Source organism: Hemicordylus capensis, chromosome 4 (genome assembly GCF_027244095.1).
Source record: "Hemicordylus capensis ecotype Gifberg chromosome 4, rHemCap1.1.pri, whole genome shotgun sequence".
Taxonomy (NCBI): Eukaryota; Metazoa; Chordata; class Lepidosauria; order Squamata; family Cordylidae; genus Hemicordylus; species Hemicordylus capensis.
In genome coordinates this window covers 80,443,874-80,461,385 of record NC_069660.1, presented here as the reverse complement: position 1 = coordinate 80,461,385, position 17,512 = coordinate 80,443,874, and the positions used below count along the sequence as shown (strand labels likewise).

The window sequence follows — 17,512 nt, the reverse complement described above, 5'->3', positions numbered from 1 at the left end:
TGTGCAGGCAATTTAAGTCACAATAGTACACTATACTAAACCTAAAGGTCTGAACGCTGCACAAGTGTGTGCGTGTGGCGGGGGGAGGGGATCAGAGTACATACAAGAGAATATACAAGTAGATCAAGGGCTGTTGAGTATTTTTATAGCAAGATGGGATAAAAATGTTGAAAATAAATTAGTGTATCCTTGATAACTCTTGAGCCTTTGACAGGGCAGTCTCACCTCATCTACACACTACATGCCAACATTCCTCACCTTAAATCTGTACTGTCAGCCAGGGAGATGGCAGGTTTCCTCACTGCACTGCTGCAAGCAGCACTGTTACTGGAGAGGAAAGAAGCAAAACAGCCTTTTTATACACATCACATGTTTTATAATTGTTTTATGATAGCATGGGAACACTAAATATATTCTGCAGTCTCTTTTCAATGACCATTCTGTATATGTACTCACCCTGCTCTAATTCCCTCTCATATTCATTCTGAACTAAGGGTGGCTTCTCCAAATGCTTGTTTTAGGGTCCTGCAAATGCGATCCAACTATATTAGAGGCTTCTGCTCCAAGATACCCAAACTACTACACCAGGCCTGCTAAACTTTGGCCCCTAGCTGTTTTTGGACTACAGCTACCATAATCCCAGCCATAGTGGCCAATAGCCAGGGATTATGGGAGTTGTAGGGCAACATCTGCAGGAGGGCTGAAGTTGAGCAGACCTGTACTACACCATGTAAATATGGAAGGGGTCATCACTTAGTGGAACGTATGCTTTGTCTGCAGAAGACACGAGATTCAATCCTCAGAATCTCCAGGGCTGGGAAATATCCTGGAGAGCTGCTGCCAGTCAATGTAGACAGTACTGAGTTAGGTAGGCCAATGGTCTTCATAGAAGGGAACTTTATATGTCCATAAACCTTACAGTAACTTAATGTTAACTTTTTAGATAACCAAGGGGGTATGTGTTTGACCCAAGTGGGACATCTATGAGGAGCTACTGCTTCATCTGACTGTGGATGAGAGCAAATCCATGGCCAACGCCCCCCAAACAAAAATGGGGGGGAGGGATCCCCAAAATGCTGTGTAAATAATGAACAGTACTTTTTTCACCTGTTAAAGTGTCTGATTCTTGCTGTGAGATACAATCCTCGGAGGAATATATTATACTATATTATTGTCCCTTAAGAAGAGCTCTTTCAAACTCAAGGCAAAGCAAGAGGTTTCACGGGTAAATAGTAAATAAAGTACTGTTCATTACACAACATATTTAGGATCTCTCCTCTTTTTTGGTTTCATGGAGCTACATAATTTCTCCCACCCCATTTCCCCCCCTTCAGCAGATCATAGCCCCTACACTTTTCTTTTCCTATAGAAACTGCTTCTGTTGCCTCAGTTCTAGCCATGCCTGTGGTAGAAGAGGCAGACACACTCTTTTGGACTCCCAAGCAATATTCTCTTTACTGTCCCATCCTGCTGCAAATATACAAAAATAGAGGGAGAGAATGGTCTGCAGGACTGTTGTGGCAGAATTCTACAGAATAATTACATAGCATATTCTTGTGACCTTATAGACACAGGGTTTTTGTGCATGCAGAACCCCAATTTCTCCCCCCCACTTTTTTTTACAATGTACATGGATTCAATCCATGTGTCTCTCTTTTCCTTACACAGGAAAGTAGAATAAAAAGATTATTTAGAACTGTGTGAAACTATCCAAGTTGAGTTGAGCCAAAACAGTCTGTTTAGTTTCATTTTATTTAGGTTCTCCCTAATCCAATATATATATATTTTGACATGAAAATAGAAACTCATGCAAGTCTAACTCCTACACACATGGACAAATGTGTTGGTACCCCTCCACTAAAAAAGAAGAACCCACAATTGTCTCTGAAATAACTTGAAACTAATTGGCACCCATCATTGTTTATTCCGCATTGAACAAAAATCAGACTTTGCTTTAGAGTTTTGATGCAGAATATTTCAAACAACAACACAAATGAAAATGGCACTGACAAAAATGATGGGACCCTTAATCTAATATTTTGTTGCACAACCTTTAGAGGCAATCACTGCAAACAAGCGATTCCTGTAGCTCTCAATGAGACTTCTGCACCTCTCAACAGGTAGTCTGGCCCACTCTTCCTGAGCAAACTGCTCCAGCTGTGTCAGGTTTTAAGGGTGCCTTCTGCATGTTCCAGTTCTTTCCATAGATGTTTCATAGGATTTCAATCAGGGCTCATAGAAGGCCACTTCAGAATAGTCCAATGTTTTGTTCTTAGCCATTCTTGGGTGCTTTTAGCGGTGTGTTTTGGGTCATTATCCTGTTGGAGGATCCATGACCTGCGGCTGAGACAGAGCTTTCTGACACTGGGCAGTACGTTTCGCTCCAGAATGTCTTGATAGTCTTGAGATTTCATTGTTCCCTGCACAGACTCAAGGCACCCGGTGCCAGATGCAGCAAAGCAGCCCCAAAACATAACCGAGCCTCCTCCATGTTTCACAGTAGGTATGGTATTCTTTGAAAGCTTCATTTTTCCATCTGTGGACATAGAGCTGATGTGACTTGCCAAAAAGCTCCAGTTTTGTCTCATCTGTCCATAGGACATTCTCCCAGAATCATTGTGGCTTGTCAATATGCATTTGAGCAAATTCCAGTCTGGCTTTTAAAATGTTTTTCTTTCAACAGTAGAGTCCTCCTAGGTCGTCTTCCATTGAGCCCAGTCTATTAAAAAGTGATGGATGGTGCAATCAGACACTGATGGACCTTGACCTTGGAGTTCAGCTTGTATCTCTTTGGAAGTTGTCCTTGGCTTTTTGTCTACCATTCTCACTATCCTTCTTCCCATTCTGGGGTCGATTTTCCTCTTGCGGCCGCATCCAGGAAGGTTGGCTGCAGTCCCATGGGCCTTGAACTTCATAATATTTGCAACTGTTGTCACAGGAACATCAAACTGCTTAGAGATGGTCTTATAGCCTTTGCCTTTAACATGCTTGTCAATAATTTTCTTTCTGATCTCCTCAGACAACTCTCTCCTTTGCTTTCTCTGGTCCATGTTCATTGTGGGACACTTGATGATACCAAACAGCAGAGTGACCATTTTCCTCCATTTCAATAGGCTGAATGACTGATTGCACGATTGGAGACATGTGTGATATTAATTACCGAAAACAGCTAATTTGAAAAATCACTCTAATCCAATTATTTATTATCTTTTCTAGGGGTACCAACAAATGTGTCCAGGCCACTTTAGAACATCTTTGTAGAATAAGCAATACTTTATCTCTTTTCACATTTGCTTTGCTTTACTCAGTGACATATCAAAGGCACGCAGGTATACATGGGACAATTGCTTTTCATTTAATCGCTTTTCAGGAAGCATAAAACACTTTTTCAATGAGCTGTAAGGGTACCAACACATTTGTCCACATGTGTATCAAGAAGAGAGGAGATCCCTATAGCTTTATAGCTGGTTGGATTAGTGGAACAGTCTATTAGTTCAACAGAGGATACAATAAATTCAAAAACCTAACCAGGGATCTTTCTCTTCAAGTTAAGCCTCAGAATAGCCTATCACAGCCATTCAAAGAAAAATATCTATCTCTTGAAATATTGCACCTCAAATTTTCACCAGACAAATATTAGTGTGGGGGCAAAAACAAAAAAACGATTCCCTTGGTCAAAAGCTCAGATGCAGTCTATGCAGGAAAGGAGATTAAAATATCCTAACATCCAAGTTTGCTATTGCCTTATTTCCATAAGGCATGCAAAAATAGCTATTATAACTGGGGTGTGGGGATTAAGAGAGAAAATCTACTACACTAGGTTTCTCTCAATTTGAAACCATTATTTCCCAGATAAGTTTCTATTCTCCATTTTAACAGAACAGGAGGAGGGGACATCAGAGGGCTATCATTTACATGTCCAGCATCTAGCACTGCAAAATAAGCACGATGCTCTAGATCAAAAAAGGGGAAAACACAAACCAAAACATGGATCAAAAGAAATACACTAGAGAATCCTAGGAATGGATTGTTTCAGTCCAGACCAGTAATAATAAGTTTTTTTATTGGTTCAGATTTAGTTCTGAACTGGCAAGGTCACCAAAGCCACTCTCAAAGTGAGAAGTTACAAATAACTTGTTTTCTCTTCCCTACTAGAATGATATTGCTAGGTCAGGCACTGCAAAGGTAGATGAAACAAACCTCCGGTGTCACCTACTGCTTAGGATCCTGAGCTCCAGGGCCAGATCCAGTTCTCAATAATGTCAACAGGAGGCTTTCCACTGAAGCAGATGGAAATTGGACATACACCAGAATGAATCTGGCATCTCATTGTATTTCACAAGCTGTAAAAATATACATCCTGATGGGACAGATCATAACCAAGCTATCTAAACAGGCTGCATTCCTCTCTGAGGCCCAACTTTGCAGCAACATGGAACTCACTCAATTTCCATGTTCAAAAGCTCCACCAAAGCGTTGAATGTGCCAACTTCCAGCAGAAGAAAAATGTTGTATCTCATCCAGAACTGAACTTCAGCTTCAGAGCTGCACTCATCAAATGTTCCTACAATCACAAGCACAATTTATTTCAGCAGGCGGCTCATATTTGATTATATCTTAGAAAAGTTTGGTTTTTTTTAAAAAAAAGCACAGAGAGGACATAACATACTCTTGGTCCTCGAACCCAGATGTCCTGCCTTGTACTTATGCCTAAGAATGACAGACTTCACAAGAAAGCAGGGCTAGAACCAATGGATTGAAATTACAAGGAAGCAGATTTATCCTAGACATTAGGAAGAATTTCTGTAACTGTAAGAGCTGTTTGGCAATGAAACAGGTTGCTTTGTGAGGTGGACAACTCTTCTTCACTGGAGGTTTTCAGACAGAGGCTGGACAGCCACTGTTTATGGGTACTACAGCAGTTTCTTGCAGGGGATTGGACTAGAAGACCTCCAAGACCCCTTCCAGCTCTAACATTCTATGATTCTAAAATGCAAATTATACATGAAAATATATCGCAATGAAAGCCTGGCCAGAAAACCTGCCTCGTGCTTAAGGTTGGTGAAAAGGGGCTTGTAGCTCAAAAGATAATTCCTCAAGAAATAGCTGCTGTACAGGATTAGCGTCTGACATTCTACTTGCTGTAATATAAAGACTGTGAGATTAGAACAGTTTGATGCATCTGTATTTTGCTATTCTAGTTCTGATATGTCCAACCAGAAACTCCAGAGAGGCAGGATAACAACAATACTGTTATGACCCTGTCATATCTTGGTTACAATTGCCATAAGGGTGTTGTCCCCTTGGTCTTGATCATCATCAATCTTTATTATGGTCAGAAACCAGCATATTGGTCTTGATCTGTCTAAGGTGTCTGTATGCAATGTTTTCCTTCTTTAATTTACTGTGGACTTGCTATTCCACAGCAAATTGAAGAAGAAAAACATATTGACACCTTAGAAGGAAGGAAAACACTTTAGACAGACCAAGGTCAAGGGGACCATACCCTTGTGACAACTGTAACATAACCACTAATTGCAGGAAAGGGGATATATTTTTGAATCCCAGAAACAAAGGATATTCCATTTGTCAGTTTTGCATGTGCAGTACTAAAGGAGTTACATATGCAATTCAGTGCCCATGTAAATTAATCTATGTTGGCATGACAACTCAGATGATTAAAACTCAAATTGAGGAACACAGGAGTTGCATTAGGAGAAAGAGAACTCAGGCTCCCTTAGCTAACCATATCCAGGAGTTTGGGCATACAGATAAAGAAGGTAGAAGCATCCTGTTAGCTCCAGTGTTCCCTGTAACAGCAGTTCTCAGACCATAACTCCTATGATCTCCAGCTGCAAAGGCCTTTGGCTAGGTATTATGGGAACTGCAGTCAACAACATCTGGCAATCCCTGTTACAGTGAACACTGGTCAGCTCTTGGTTCAGATACATTCTGAGCAAAGACAGATTATAATCACTTTGACCATCACAGTTATCCTCATCCTATACACCCATAACCATATCTCTAGAAACAAGCCCACAAATTACTAAGATCAACAACAAAACTAACTCAGCCATTAAACTGCCACATTGAATGAATATGAAATGTAGTAAGACAAGAATCAGCAAATGAGCTTCCGTTCTATCAACTCTAACTTCAGCCATAAAGAGAATGCCAAAAAAAGAGAAGATATTCTGTTTAACCCAAGTGCCATATTAAGAAATATCCCAAGGAGGCATTACACAACAACTAGCGGACCATTTCACAATTTAAGTGTTCCTGTGGTGGTGGTAATAATAAGGGTGTACCTTGCGCAACATAGAGGATGGCTCGGGCTATCCTGAGCCTTTTCTCTCGAGCAGTGACCTCAAGACCATCAAGAAGCCTCATGGCATGGGTACGATGCTGACTGGTGTCCAATTCTGTCCATTTCTTATCCAGCACTGTTAAGCCAAGCAGTTAAATATGAGTATGCTTTCTGAAGCCAGGATACTGTACAAGACTGTCCAACCCTCACAGCGTTAACTTATCCAAAAAGATAAACATGCTGGAAGTTTCGAGGCAGTCATATCAACTAAGTCACTCAATACATGACTGGATCCAATACTAGTGTGCAATATGAATATAGCCTCATTCATATAGCTGGGAGAGCACTTAACCATAACTTTATACAGGGTCCAAACTTTCCATCACAAGCCTGGTTAAACCTGGGTCTATCTCAGCAAATCCAGCAGTAAGGCAAAGTTAACATGAACCACAGGCTGATGAATAATTTTGTTGTTCATGTTATTGCCAGGCTTACACATCAAATCACAAATGCCATGTAGATAAACTAGCTGACTTAAAAATTACACAATTTCAAGACCACCCTCTTTGGCTCCTGAAATATGAACTGTTGGTTAGCCCTCCAGGTTCAGAGGTCCAGCTTTCCTCAACCTGGTACATTAAAACACTGAAAAAAGTTACTAAATATGCATTCCATGCTAAGCAGTCTGGCCATATTATTTACCTAGAACAACTCACAAGTAATGACTGATTTCAGAGACAAACATCCTATTAAGATTCAATTAAAATAAAACTAAAGACCAATGGGGAAAAAATGTAAAAACCAGACTTCATGCTGAAAGAACCTAATCTTCTGCTAATATCATGTTATCCCAAGTCTTATAACACTTCTAGAGGATATACAGACGCTGATTTGGCAAGTCTACAAGACAAGAGAAGACATTTTCATTGAATAAAAACAATATGATGCCCTTACCATGCAACCTAAAATCCTCCTCAAAGCATTTTTTGTTGAGTTGAAATTCAGGACCTTCTGTGTAACTGTATAACTCTGCAAGAGATACCACAAACACACTCAGATCTTCTGATTTAAAGAAAATGAGTACCTTGCTCTAAACTTGAGCAAGATGACTAGAGACCATTTGCCTTAATAAAAGGATTAAGGTTCATTAAGTCCATGGAAGATGACATGTCATCTGAAAATAGTTAACATAATTCAGCTTGCCAAGCTTGTGCTCCCAGAGGGTGTGTATCGACTAGGGTTCCCAACAGTCCTGTATTGGGCAGAACGTCCCGTTTTGTAGCCAAAAATAGATTGTCCTGTACGGAACACTGTTTTTCCCGTATTTTGGGAGCTTCCTCTCATTCCCAGCCTCCTTTCCCCTTCTCATCTGCCTTCTCCTCACTCCTCCCTCCCTCCACCTTCTGAGTCAGACCCTCCCACAACAAGGGCAGCTAGTGCCAGCCACCAATCAAGCTCTCTCCTTCCCTCTCTCTTCTCACTCCCCTGGAGCATGCCGATTGTCTTGCACAATACTCATCCTCCCCTCCAGGAGAGCAACTAGAGTGCAGAAAAAGGGAGAAGGGAGCTTGAGCGCTCTTCGGTGGGGAGAGAAGAACTTGGCCAGTAAAGTTATGCGTATGCATTTCTCTGTGTAAACCACCCCGAGCCATTTTTGGAAGGGCGGTATAGAAATTGAATTGATAATAATAATAATGAGCTAGCACCTTTTCTCAGTTTGGCAAGGGTGGGGAAAGCTCTCAGCTGCCTGATAGGTCTCTCCTGCAAGCCGCCCAGATTGTTTCCTCATCAGTACCATGGCAGCCAGTGAGCGCTTTCCCCCAATTTCCTTCTGAGAAGGAGACAAGCCGTGGGGGAAGGCTTAAATGCCAGCTCTACAGAAGACCCTTTTGCTGCCTTTCCAGGGAACCTCTTGCAGGAAGGACAGGGTTAAAAAAATATGAAGGCAATTGGTTTTTGTGAATGGCCCCACCCCTGACTTGTGTCCCATATTGGGGCAGCAGAATGTTGGCAACCCTAGTATAGACACAAACCAGTGAGACCTGCTTGTCACTCTGCAAGCAGAAAGACCAGAGAAGCAGGGAAACTGATACAGATTGGAATCCTAAGCAAGTTTACTCAGAGATAATGCCCACTGACTTAAAGGCAAGTGTGTTGACTTAAAGGTTAAGGGTACTTTCACCTTGATTTGCTGGGTGCATATGCAGCATTTAATATGACTTGCAAGCCTAGTTCAAATCATTGGAATTTATTGTTTGCATATTACATTTTTCTTCGGTCCATCTTCCAAGGAGCTGGGTACATGGTCTTCCCCATCTTACCATGAGATAGGTTAGGCTAAGAGAGAACAACTGGCCACTGAGTTGGTTTCATGGCAAAGTAGAGATTTGATCTGAAGTCAAAGAAGCAATGGCAAAACAACAAAATGTATATACTATTTTTCAACAAAAGTTTCCAAATCGGTTTACATATAGAATTAATTAAATGGATCCCTGTCCCCAAAGGGCTCACAATCTAAAAAGAAACCATAAGATAGACACCAGCAACAGTCACTGGAGTTCCTGTACTGGGGGTGGATAAGGCCAGTTACTCTCCCTCTGCTAAATAAAGAGAACCACCATATTAAAAAGATGTCTCAATGCCCAGTTAGGAATTGGAAGCAGACTGGCAATTATAACAATCAGAGTTTCATTCTTTCAAATATTTGATTTCTGCAACTTGACAGCACTCACAATACTGAAATGAAATGGTTTTCGAACAAAGTGTTAGATTAGAGTAAACCAACCCATATTTTACCTGACAGTTCAGCAGCCCATTTGTCTGTGTCGGCATATTCAAACTCAAAATCTGGAGACTCGGAGTAGCCCTGGGAGAAGAAAACCATTTAAGTAGTACTTTTCCAGACTTCCCCTATTGAACAGGCAAGTTCAGTATTTAAAAGGGCTGGGCTTTCCCAATGAGGCTTCCCTGTTACCATGGTAACCTATTAGACCGTAATTAATTGCGGCAACGTCCCTCCCTTAAACCTGTTCAACAACTTTGCTCTGCGAAGGCTGCCGGTACCAAGCGGCTCCTGAGCTCAGGGATCCCCCCCAATCCTTAAGCCTTTTGAGGGCCAAGCAACACACCCCAGTTTTAACAAGCCAGTCCCTGCTCATTACTGAAGGGGAACAGAGCTAGCAGGAGTCCCCATTTAGCCCTCCAGGAGCAGCTGAAGCAGTTTCGGTGGCTGGATAAGGGGAGAAGGGAAGCAAAGGCTCGTGTGGAAATGGCTACGGGCATTCTCTGGGTCAGTTTGAGAAGGGGGATTCCAACCTTGGCCGACGCCAGGCAGGGGGCTGCCAGGCAACACATTCCGACCCTCCCCCGTCCTTTTTAAGAACTACCAACGACATACAAGGTCCGACAGCTGAGGTGAGACAGCCGTCCCGAGAGGGCCGCTCCTCGCCCTCCCCACTGCTGGAGACTCCAAGGGGAAGAGGCGGGTGGGCGAGGGCTTCCTCTCTCCTCTCCTTCCCCCCTCCCCGCAGCTCCCCCTGACCTCCGAGTCCTTGCGCTGGTTGCGGTTGGGCTCTCGACTTTTTCCCCCTGGTGGCGGCGGCGTCAGCCCGAGCCCCCCACTCCGTTGTTTGTTATTGACAATGAGCAAGCCCGGTCCTCCGCCACCGCCCGGCTCCATCACGACGCGCCGACAGTTCTCGCGTAAATTTAGACACGTAGCGCGAGACTCCCCGCGGGAAACGTCACCATCTTGAGCGTGGCGGGTGGACTACAGTTGTAGCAGCAATCAACCCTGCCCCTCGACGAGCCCTGCCCGGTGCATCTGAGCATGCTCATAAGCATAGGAGCATGCTCAGTACGGTCAAACGAGGCTCCATTTTTTCAGTTGAAGCCAGTGCCCTTACCCTGAAGGTCAATCTAACGGAAACTCCTACATCTTGAGTGCTGGCAAGAATGCTCACTCTCTCTGAAACCTGTCAGGAGCTCTTACGCTTGTTCAGAACTTCAGAACTAGTAAAGAGAGTTGTGTGCTCCACAGTGTTGCAATTAGTTAACATCAGCATTAGTAAATAGACTTGTCCCAAGCAGAACTTATTGGACACATTTTCAGCTATTGGAGGTTTTGTTATTAACATTGGTAACATTTAGTAATCTGGACATTATCTGAGAACGTTTCGTGCTTCAGGAACATGGGCAAAGTTAACCAATTGTGCAGCTTTGCTAATGCCCCAATCAGTTTCCAGGGATCATGCTTCCACTCCTAGGCTGAGACCAGCGTGTCCCACTCCTCCCCCCCCCCCGTCCCTTTACGTCTCCAGTGGGTGCTATTTTCTGGAGGACTGTCTGTGTTCCACCAACCCCACAGATTGTAACAGATTGCACTGCCCCCAACAGCTTTTTTGGACACAGGTTCAGCTATTAGAGGTGTAGTTGCAACTACCCCACAGATTTCAACCAGGCAGGCTTTTCTGATGGGTCTGCATCTCTGATGCAGTAGGCTGTCAGTCTTCCCTTTCCCTGTCAGATTGCACCAACCGGGCAGGCTATTCCAATGGGTTTACATTTCTGATGCACTAGGCTGTCAGTTATCGTTGTCCATATCAGATTGCACTCCTCCCGTCCTTGTACATCTCCGATGGTTGTTCTTTTTGAAGGACTGTCAGTGTCCAGCATGCTCTCATAGTCCACCAACACCACGGATTTCAACAGATTGCACTGACCCCAACAGATTTTTCGGACACAGGTTTAGCTATTGAATGTGTAGTTCCAACTACCCCACAGATTTCAACCAGGTGGGCTTTTCTGATGGGTCTGCATTTCTGACGCGCTAGGCTGTCACTTAACCCTGCCCGTCAGTTTGCCCCAACCGGGCAGGCTTCCCTAATGGGTCTGCATTTCTGACGCGCTAGGCTGTCACTTAACCTTGCCTGTCAGTTTGCCCTAACCAGGCAGGCTTCCCTGATGGTTCTGACTCACTAGGCTGTCACTTTTCCCTGCCCCTGTCAGTTTGCCCCAACCGGGCAGGCTTCTCTGATGGGTCTGCATTTCTGACGCGCTAGGCTGTCACTTAACCCTGCCCGTCAGTTTGCCCCAACTGGGCAGGCTTCTCTGATGGGTCTGCATTTCTGACGCACTACGCTGTCAGTTTTTCCTGTCCCTGACAGATTGCACCAACCAGGTGGTCTCTTCTGATGCATCTGCATCTCTGATGCATTAGGCTGTTCTGAGTTCACATCCTCAACTAGGCTCCAATCAGTTTCCAGGGAGCATACTTCCACTCCTGCGCCGTGACCCAGCAGATCCCACTACCCCTGTCCCTGTCAGATAGTAGGCAAACTGACAGGGGCAGGGTTAAGTGACAGCCTAGCGTGTCAGAAATGCAGACCCATAAGGGAAGCCTGCCCGGTTAGGGCAAACTGACAGGGGCAGGGTAAAGTGACAGCCAAGTGAGTCAGAAATGCAGACCCATCAGGGAAGCCTGCCTGGTTAGGGCAAACTGACAGGGGCAGGGAAAACTGACAGCCTAGTGAGTCAGAAATGCAGACCCATCAGGAAGCCTGCCCGGTTAGGGCAAACTGACGGGGCAGGGTTAAGTGACAGCCTAGCATGTCAGAAATGCAGATCCATCAGGGAAGCCTGCCCGTTTAGGGCAAACTGACACGGGCAGGGAAAACTGACAGCCTAGTGAGTCAGAAATGCAGACCCATCAGGGAAGCCTGCCTGGTTAGGGCAAACTGACAGGGGCAGGGAAAAGTGACAGCCTAGTGAGTCAGAAATGCAGACCCATCAGGGAAGCCTGCCCGGTTAGGGCAAACTGACAGGGGCAGGGAAAACTGACAGCCTAGCGCGTCAGAAATGCAGACCCATCAGGGAAGCCTGCCCGGTAAGGGCAAACTGAGAGGCAGGGTAAAGTGACAGCCTAGCACGTCAGAAATGCAGACCCATCAGGGAAGCCTGCCTGCCCGGTTGGGGCAAACTGACGGGCAGGGTTAAGTGACAGCCTAGTGCGTCAGAAATGCAGACCCGGCTGGGCAAACTGACAGGGGCAGAGAAGCCTGCCTGGTTGCGCAAGCTGACAGGGACAATGAAAACTGACAGCCTAGTGCATCAGAAATACAGACCCATTAGAAAAGCCTGCCTGGTTCGGGCAAACTGACAGGGGCAGGGAAAACTGACTGCCTCGTGCATCAGAAATACAGACCCCTTTAAAAGGCACTTCAGGGTGGTACTATCTAACAGTGACAGGGGTAGTGGGATCTGCTGGGGCTAGGTCCCAGCCCAGGAGTGGAAGCATGGTCCCTGGAAACTGATTGGAGCCTTGTTGAGGACTGGAACTCAGGACAGCCTTGTGCGTTCGAGATGAGGACGCCTTTAAAAAGCCCGCCTTGTTGGTCCAATCTGACAGGGACAGGGATGAGAGGGACAGGGAAAACATACAGCCTAGTGCATCAGAGATTCGGACCCATCAGAGAAGCGTGCCCGGTTAGGGCAATCTGACAAGGACAGGGAAAACTGACAGCCTAGTGCATCAGAGATGCGGACCCATCAGAAAAGCCTTCCAGGTTGAATTCTGTGGGGTAGGTGGAACCACACCTTTAATAGCTAAACCTGTGTCCCTGAAAAATATGTTGGGGCCAGTACAATCTGTACTCCTGTCCAGGACTGGAACTCAGGACCTGTTCGTGAAAAAGCAGTGACCCTGCTGCAACCCAACGCAATGAGAGCTTCTGACCTGCTCATAGAGGATGTGGCAGATGCAGCTAGCAAAATTGCAAAATTGATTAGGCTTGCCCATGCTCCCGAAGCACAAGACGATTTTAATATTTTGAAGATAACGAATGACCTTGTACCAAAAAAAAATTGCAAATATCTGGTACATAATTTTTAAAAATGTAGTTTAATTTCTCATTTAATAAACAAACCTCTAACAGCTGAATCTGTATCCAGGATAAAACATCTTAAACATAATGTTCAAAAAAGTAATTTTTAATGTTTTGAAGATAATAAATGACATTGCTCATAAGAGGACGTTACAGATCAATCTGTACCCAGGATAAGACATCTTTAATGCTTTGTTAAAAATAAATAAATTTAAAACATCATAAATATTTTCAACAATCTTAAACATCAGTTTTGAAAAACTGAGTGGTAAAACATCTTCAACATTATTTTTAATAATCTCAAACATTTAAGAAATCATAAACATTAAACATTACATTGCTGCAAAAGTCTCTTCAAGGTATGGGCAACTGAGTGGCTACAAATGGGGACTGAGCATGAGCAACGACACGGAAGCAGTAGCAAGATCTGCTGGAAACCCTGCTGGGCAGGGCTCGTCGAGGGGCAGGGTTGATTGCTGCTACACAGTCCCGTAAACACGCCATCGTGGGCGCCTATGGTTTTGGTCACAGAGGCGAGTCTAGACAAGAAATATCGCAAACTCGCGTGGCAGCCATCTTCATTGCGGGGCATCACTCACTTTCCAGGGTTGACCTTGCCCAGAACACACAAAGTTTCTAGTTCTCGGGGTAAATGTTGAGCGAAGCCACTTCGATTTACACTGGCGGCATGAGGGAAGCAGCCCCTCCCTTCTGCTCTAGGGTCTTCTTTTTGTGCAGGTTCACTTCATATTGTGGGAGTGTGTGTGTGTGTGAGAGAGAGAGAGAGAGAGAGCGCTCCATGGGGAGGATCACAATGTTGCCTTCAAAACCTCATGGGGGGGGGGGCGGGAGGGAAGAAATAACATATTTCTTCCCTTTCCCCCTCAACACATGGGTGGTGTGCTTTACATCAGTTTTAAAACCTCTTTTTAAACCAGCGAAAACCTTAAGCAAGCAGACTAATATTGTTCAAAAAGTCAACTTGAGCATATACAGAGGTTTTGTAACTATAACTTTCAGTTTGCTTCATGAAAACTGGTTTTTCCACTTTTCACCTCCAAGCAAGGCAGTTCTATTTGCATTCCTGAAGAGTGCTTTCCTCTTGTCAAGTTAATGATTATGTAAATACTCTATTAAGTACCTCTCCCTCCTGGCATTTGCTGGGGTGGTGTTTTGAGAAAAACTCGCTTAAAAGCAGGATTTAAAAAACCCGGAAATACATCGAGATAAGCTAGAATTTAGACAAAGCCCGATTTGTGTGGGGTGCTTCCAAAGATCGCAAATGGACTTAGGGTAAGTCTGGCACTGGCTGGCGTGTGAACACACACACACACTCCCCTCCCCCCCAGGAGATTTGCGGTAACAGCCCTGTGTAGAAACACTCCAGAACAACAACATTTCCTGCTAGATAGAAGAGGGTTTCCTGGACAACAAAGGTTCATCAGGTGTCTCACTTCCTAATCTGCTTCTGTCACTTAAATCCCCCCTACACACACACACACACACACACACACACACACACACACACACACACACTGCAAATAAGATGCACTGTGCAGAAATTTACATCTGCATTGCTGAAGACAGAACGGAGGAAATTATTGCAAACTCCGTAAAGTGTGAAGCGTATCGATTAGAAGAACTGTCATTGTCTGTAACTCTTCCATCCCATAGCCCTTTGACCTCACCTTTTACATTTTTTTATCCCTGCACACTCACTCAGTCTCAAAGGGGATGCCAAGCCTCTATCAGTCACATACTTTAATTTTTGGTCCTCCCTTTCATATTGTAAACACAGGTCACTAAATGGAGCTCTGAGATATAACAGTGTATGTTTAAATAGATAACACAACTTGGTCTGCCTTTGAAATACATGGAAAAATACATAATTCATTTTGCTTTTTGGGCTTGAGTATAACCTTTGTCTAAATGTTGAAGAAAATATAATACATGCCATAACTTTTGGAATGCAAAAAACCCCATGTTTTTAATGTAGTTTTAGTTGTGCCTCATACATCAGAGTTCATCCTCTGAATTAAAATAGTTATTTTGACCAACGAAATCATTCAGTATTTGATTTCTAATACATCATCATCACTGGCTCAGTAAAAACAGCATCTTGCACTACATAAGCAGAATATTCTCCATCCAGATTCAGTATCAGTCAATATGATGCTGAGCCGAGGTCTAAATATTCCAGCTCATGCCACAACTCACTGTGGAGGAACAAGGCCTAGACTTCTTGGTTTTGTAAATAAGCCCTGGTATTGCAAATGCATATTATGAATTGATTTGAAACTCCTCAAACTTCTTGTAAATAAGCCCTTGTATTGTATTAATCTTCCTAAAACTCTTCTTTATTGTAAATACTGTAAGAGTGTGCTTAATATGCTTGCAAATCCCTATGCATGAAAAAACTGGCAGGGTCAAAATTTCATGCCTGCTTTATTTTAGTTTAATTTAAATAATGTCAGCCTGACAGTTTGGTTTTGGAGGGAAAGGAAGATTTGAAAAATGGAGGGAACATTGAGTTACCCTGATTGGGTTGTTTAAAAGAAAACTGTTGGAGTAAAATTGTGTATATCTGGAGAGTTTGGCAGTCACAGTAGAGAAAAGAGTCAGTCTCAAGGAGGCAGAGTTGGTTGGTGCAGTGGAGTGCTATGCAGAGCTGTGATTCAGAAGAATCAGTGTGGTTCAGAGTGTGAAGTCACAATCACTAGCTGAAAATCACTACAGAGAGTGGAGACTCTCTGAAGGGCTTAAAACACAGAATCACCAGTCTGGATTTAGCTCCAGGCCAGTAAGAGTGACTAAGACCTGAGTTGCAGAAGGAGCAAGCTGAGTTGCTGACAAAAGGAGGTAATGGCAGAGAACTCTGTCAGGGACCAGCTGAGTTAGGTTAGTTGGATGCATTTCCCCCAACCCGTTTATTTTTTCCTTTATGCTCTTATGGTAACTGTGTCCTTTTTTAAAAATCAAACTCCTGATGAGAATCAAGCCTCATGCAATCCTTTCTTACAAGGATCTACACCCTACTGTAGCAAACTCCACTGCTGTATGTCCTCCATGCTCCCAGTACAGCCTTCCTTTCTTCTTCCCATAAATCCCCCTGCAGCTCTTATGTCCCACCCCCTCATGGACTAATTCGTTGAACCCTGGGGAGGCTGGTCACTACATCCCCCAGCCATCCCAGCCAGTCTCCTGTCACCTAGCCGCCCCCCCCCTTCAGCCAGTGTGGCATTGCTTTGGCCTAAGTCGGTCCCTACTACCTGTCTCCGTCGTGTCGCCCCGCCAAGTCTCCTCATGAGGAGGATGGCCAAGCCACAGCTTCCCTTCCAGCCTTCACTGATGGCCCTCAGTGCCTTCTTACGCCCTGGCTTGGCCATCATCCTCGCGAGGAGACTCAGCGGTGACAGTTGCCATTGCTCAATGTCTTTTCTTTCTTTCTTTGCCTCCTCCTCCACCTCCCTCCCTCCCTCAGCAGCAGCTGCCCTTCCAGTAATGCTCTCTCAGTGGAACTCTTGCAAGATGTGCCACGTACCACCCGAGATTAGCCACGGACCACCTTAGCGTTTTAATATATAGAAGATTAGATTGCTGTACAGTTCACCCAGAGGAAGTAACGTGAGAATGAAGAAGAATATGAACTGCCCCTGCCCACCACAATGAGTATGATTTCTTGTACAACAGAAAATAATTCTATAATATCCACACAGTTTTATGGAACATGATCCTGTCTGTTAGGAAGTGTTCTTTAAGCTTGGTACTGAAAGTATGCACTAGTATAGCACACAGATGCAGACCCTATAGAAGTACCTAATGTAATTATGTACATATGAACTCAGCTATAGGAAAGTAAAGAGATAACAAAAGTTTGTGTACAGAGCTCAGCTTTATTACTATTTCCAAAAGGTGATGCTATTAACCCATTGAGACTCCAGGCCAAAGCAAAATGCTCATGTCAACTCCTCTTATATACACAACTATTTCCATCATTGGCAGGGCAGTCTTTGGTTTTATAAGAAGACAGACAGCAAATCTCTAAAGACATCTTACTTCTAATTTCTTCTCTCGTCTTTAAAAAGAGTTGACCATATCATTCTTAGGATTTGAACAAACTGGTTCTCCCAGTATTATCTCTTCAACTGCAATTTACCTCTGTTTTAGACTGTTCTGGTTTCTCCTCTGCTGGTTCCAATAAGGCGTATTCTCTGGGCTCATTTTTCAACCTCTACATTCTCATCAGGTGATCTTACTCCATTTGTACATCAGATCTCCCCAAATCTACCACTCCCTTTTCTCACCTTCTCTCCAGTCCAGCATA

At 44.0% G+C, this 17,512-nt stretch overlaps 1 protein-coding gene across 2 annotated transcripts in view; it reads right to left on the bottom strand.

Annotated features, from left to right (window-relative positions):
- Positions 1-10,109, bottom strand: part of STRIP1 (striatin interacting protein 1) — a 30,761-nt gene extending 20,652 nt beyond the window's left edge. The window contains exons 1-6 of one of the 2 annotated variants that reach the window (XM_053246120.1): positions 9,849-10,109; positions 9,104-9,173; positions 7,262-7,336; positions 6,309-6,443; positions 4,444-4,564; positions 259-327 (exon numbers count right to left, since the gene is read on the bottom strand). In XM_053246120.1, the coding sequence (XP_053102095.1) occupies positions 259-327; positions 4,444-4,564; positions 6,309-6,443; positions 7,262-7,336; positions 9,104-9,173; positions 9,849-9,986 (608 nt within the window). In that variant the 5' untranslated portion in view covers positions 9,987-10,109. The remainder of the gene's footprint in view (positions 1-258; positions 328-4,443; positions 4,565-6,308; positions 6,444-7,261; positions 7,337-9,103; positions 9,174-9,848) is intronic. The other variant, XM_053246119.1, reaches the window with a different exon arrangement.
- Positions 10,110-17,512: the final 7,403 nt, after the last annotated feature.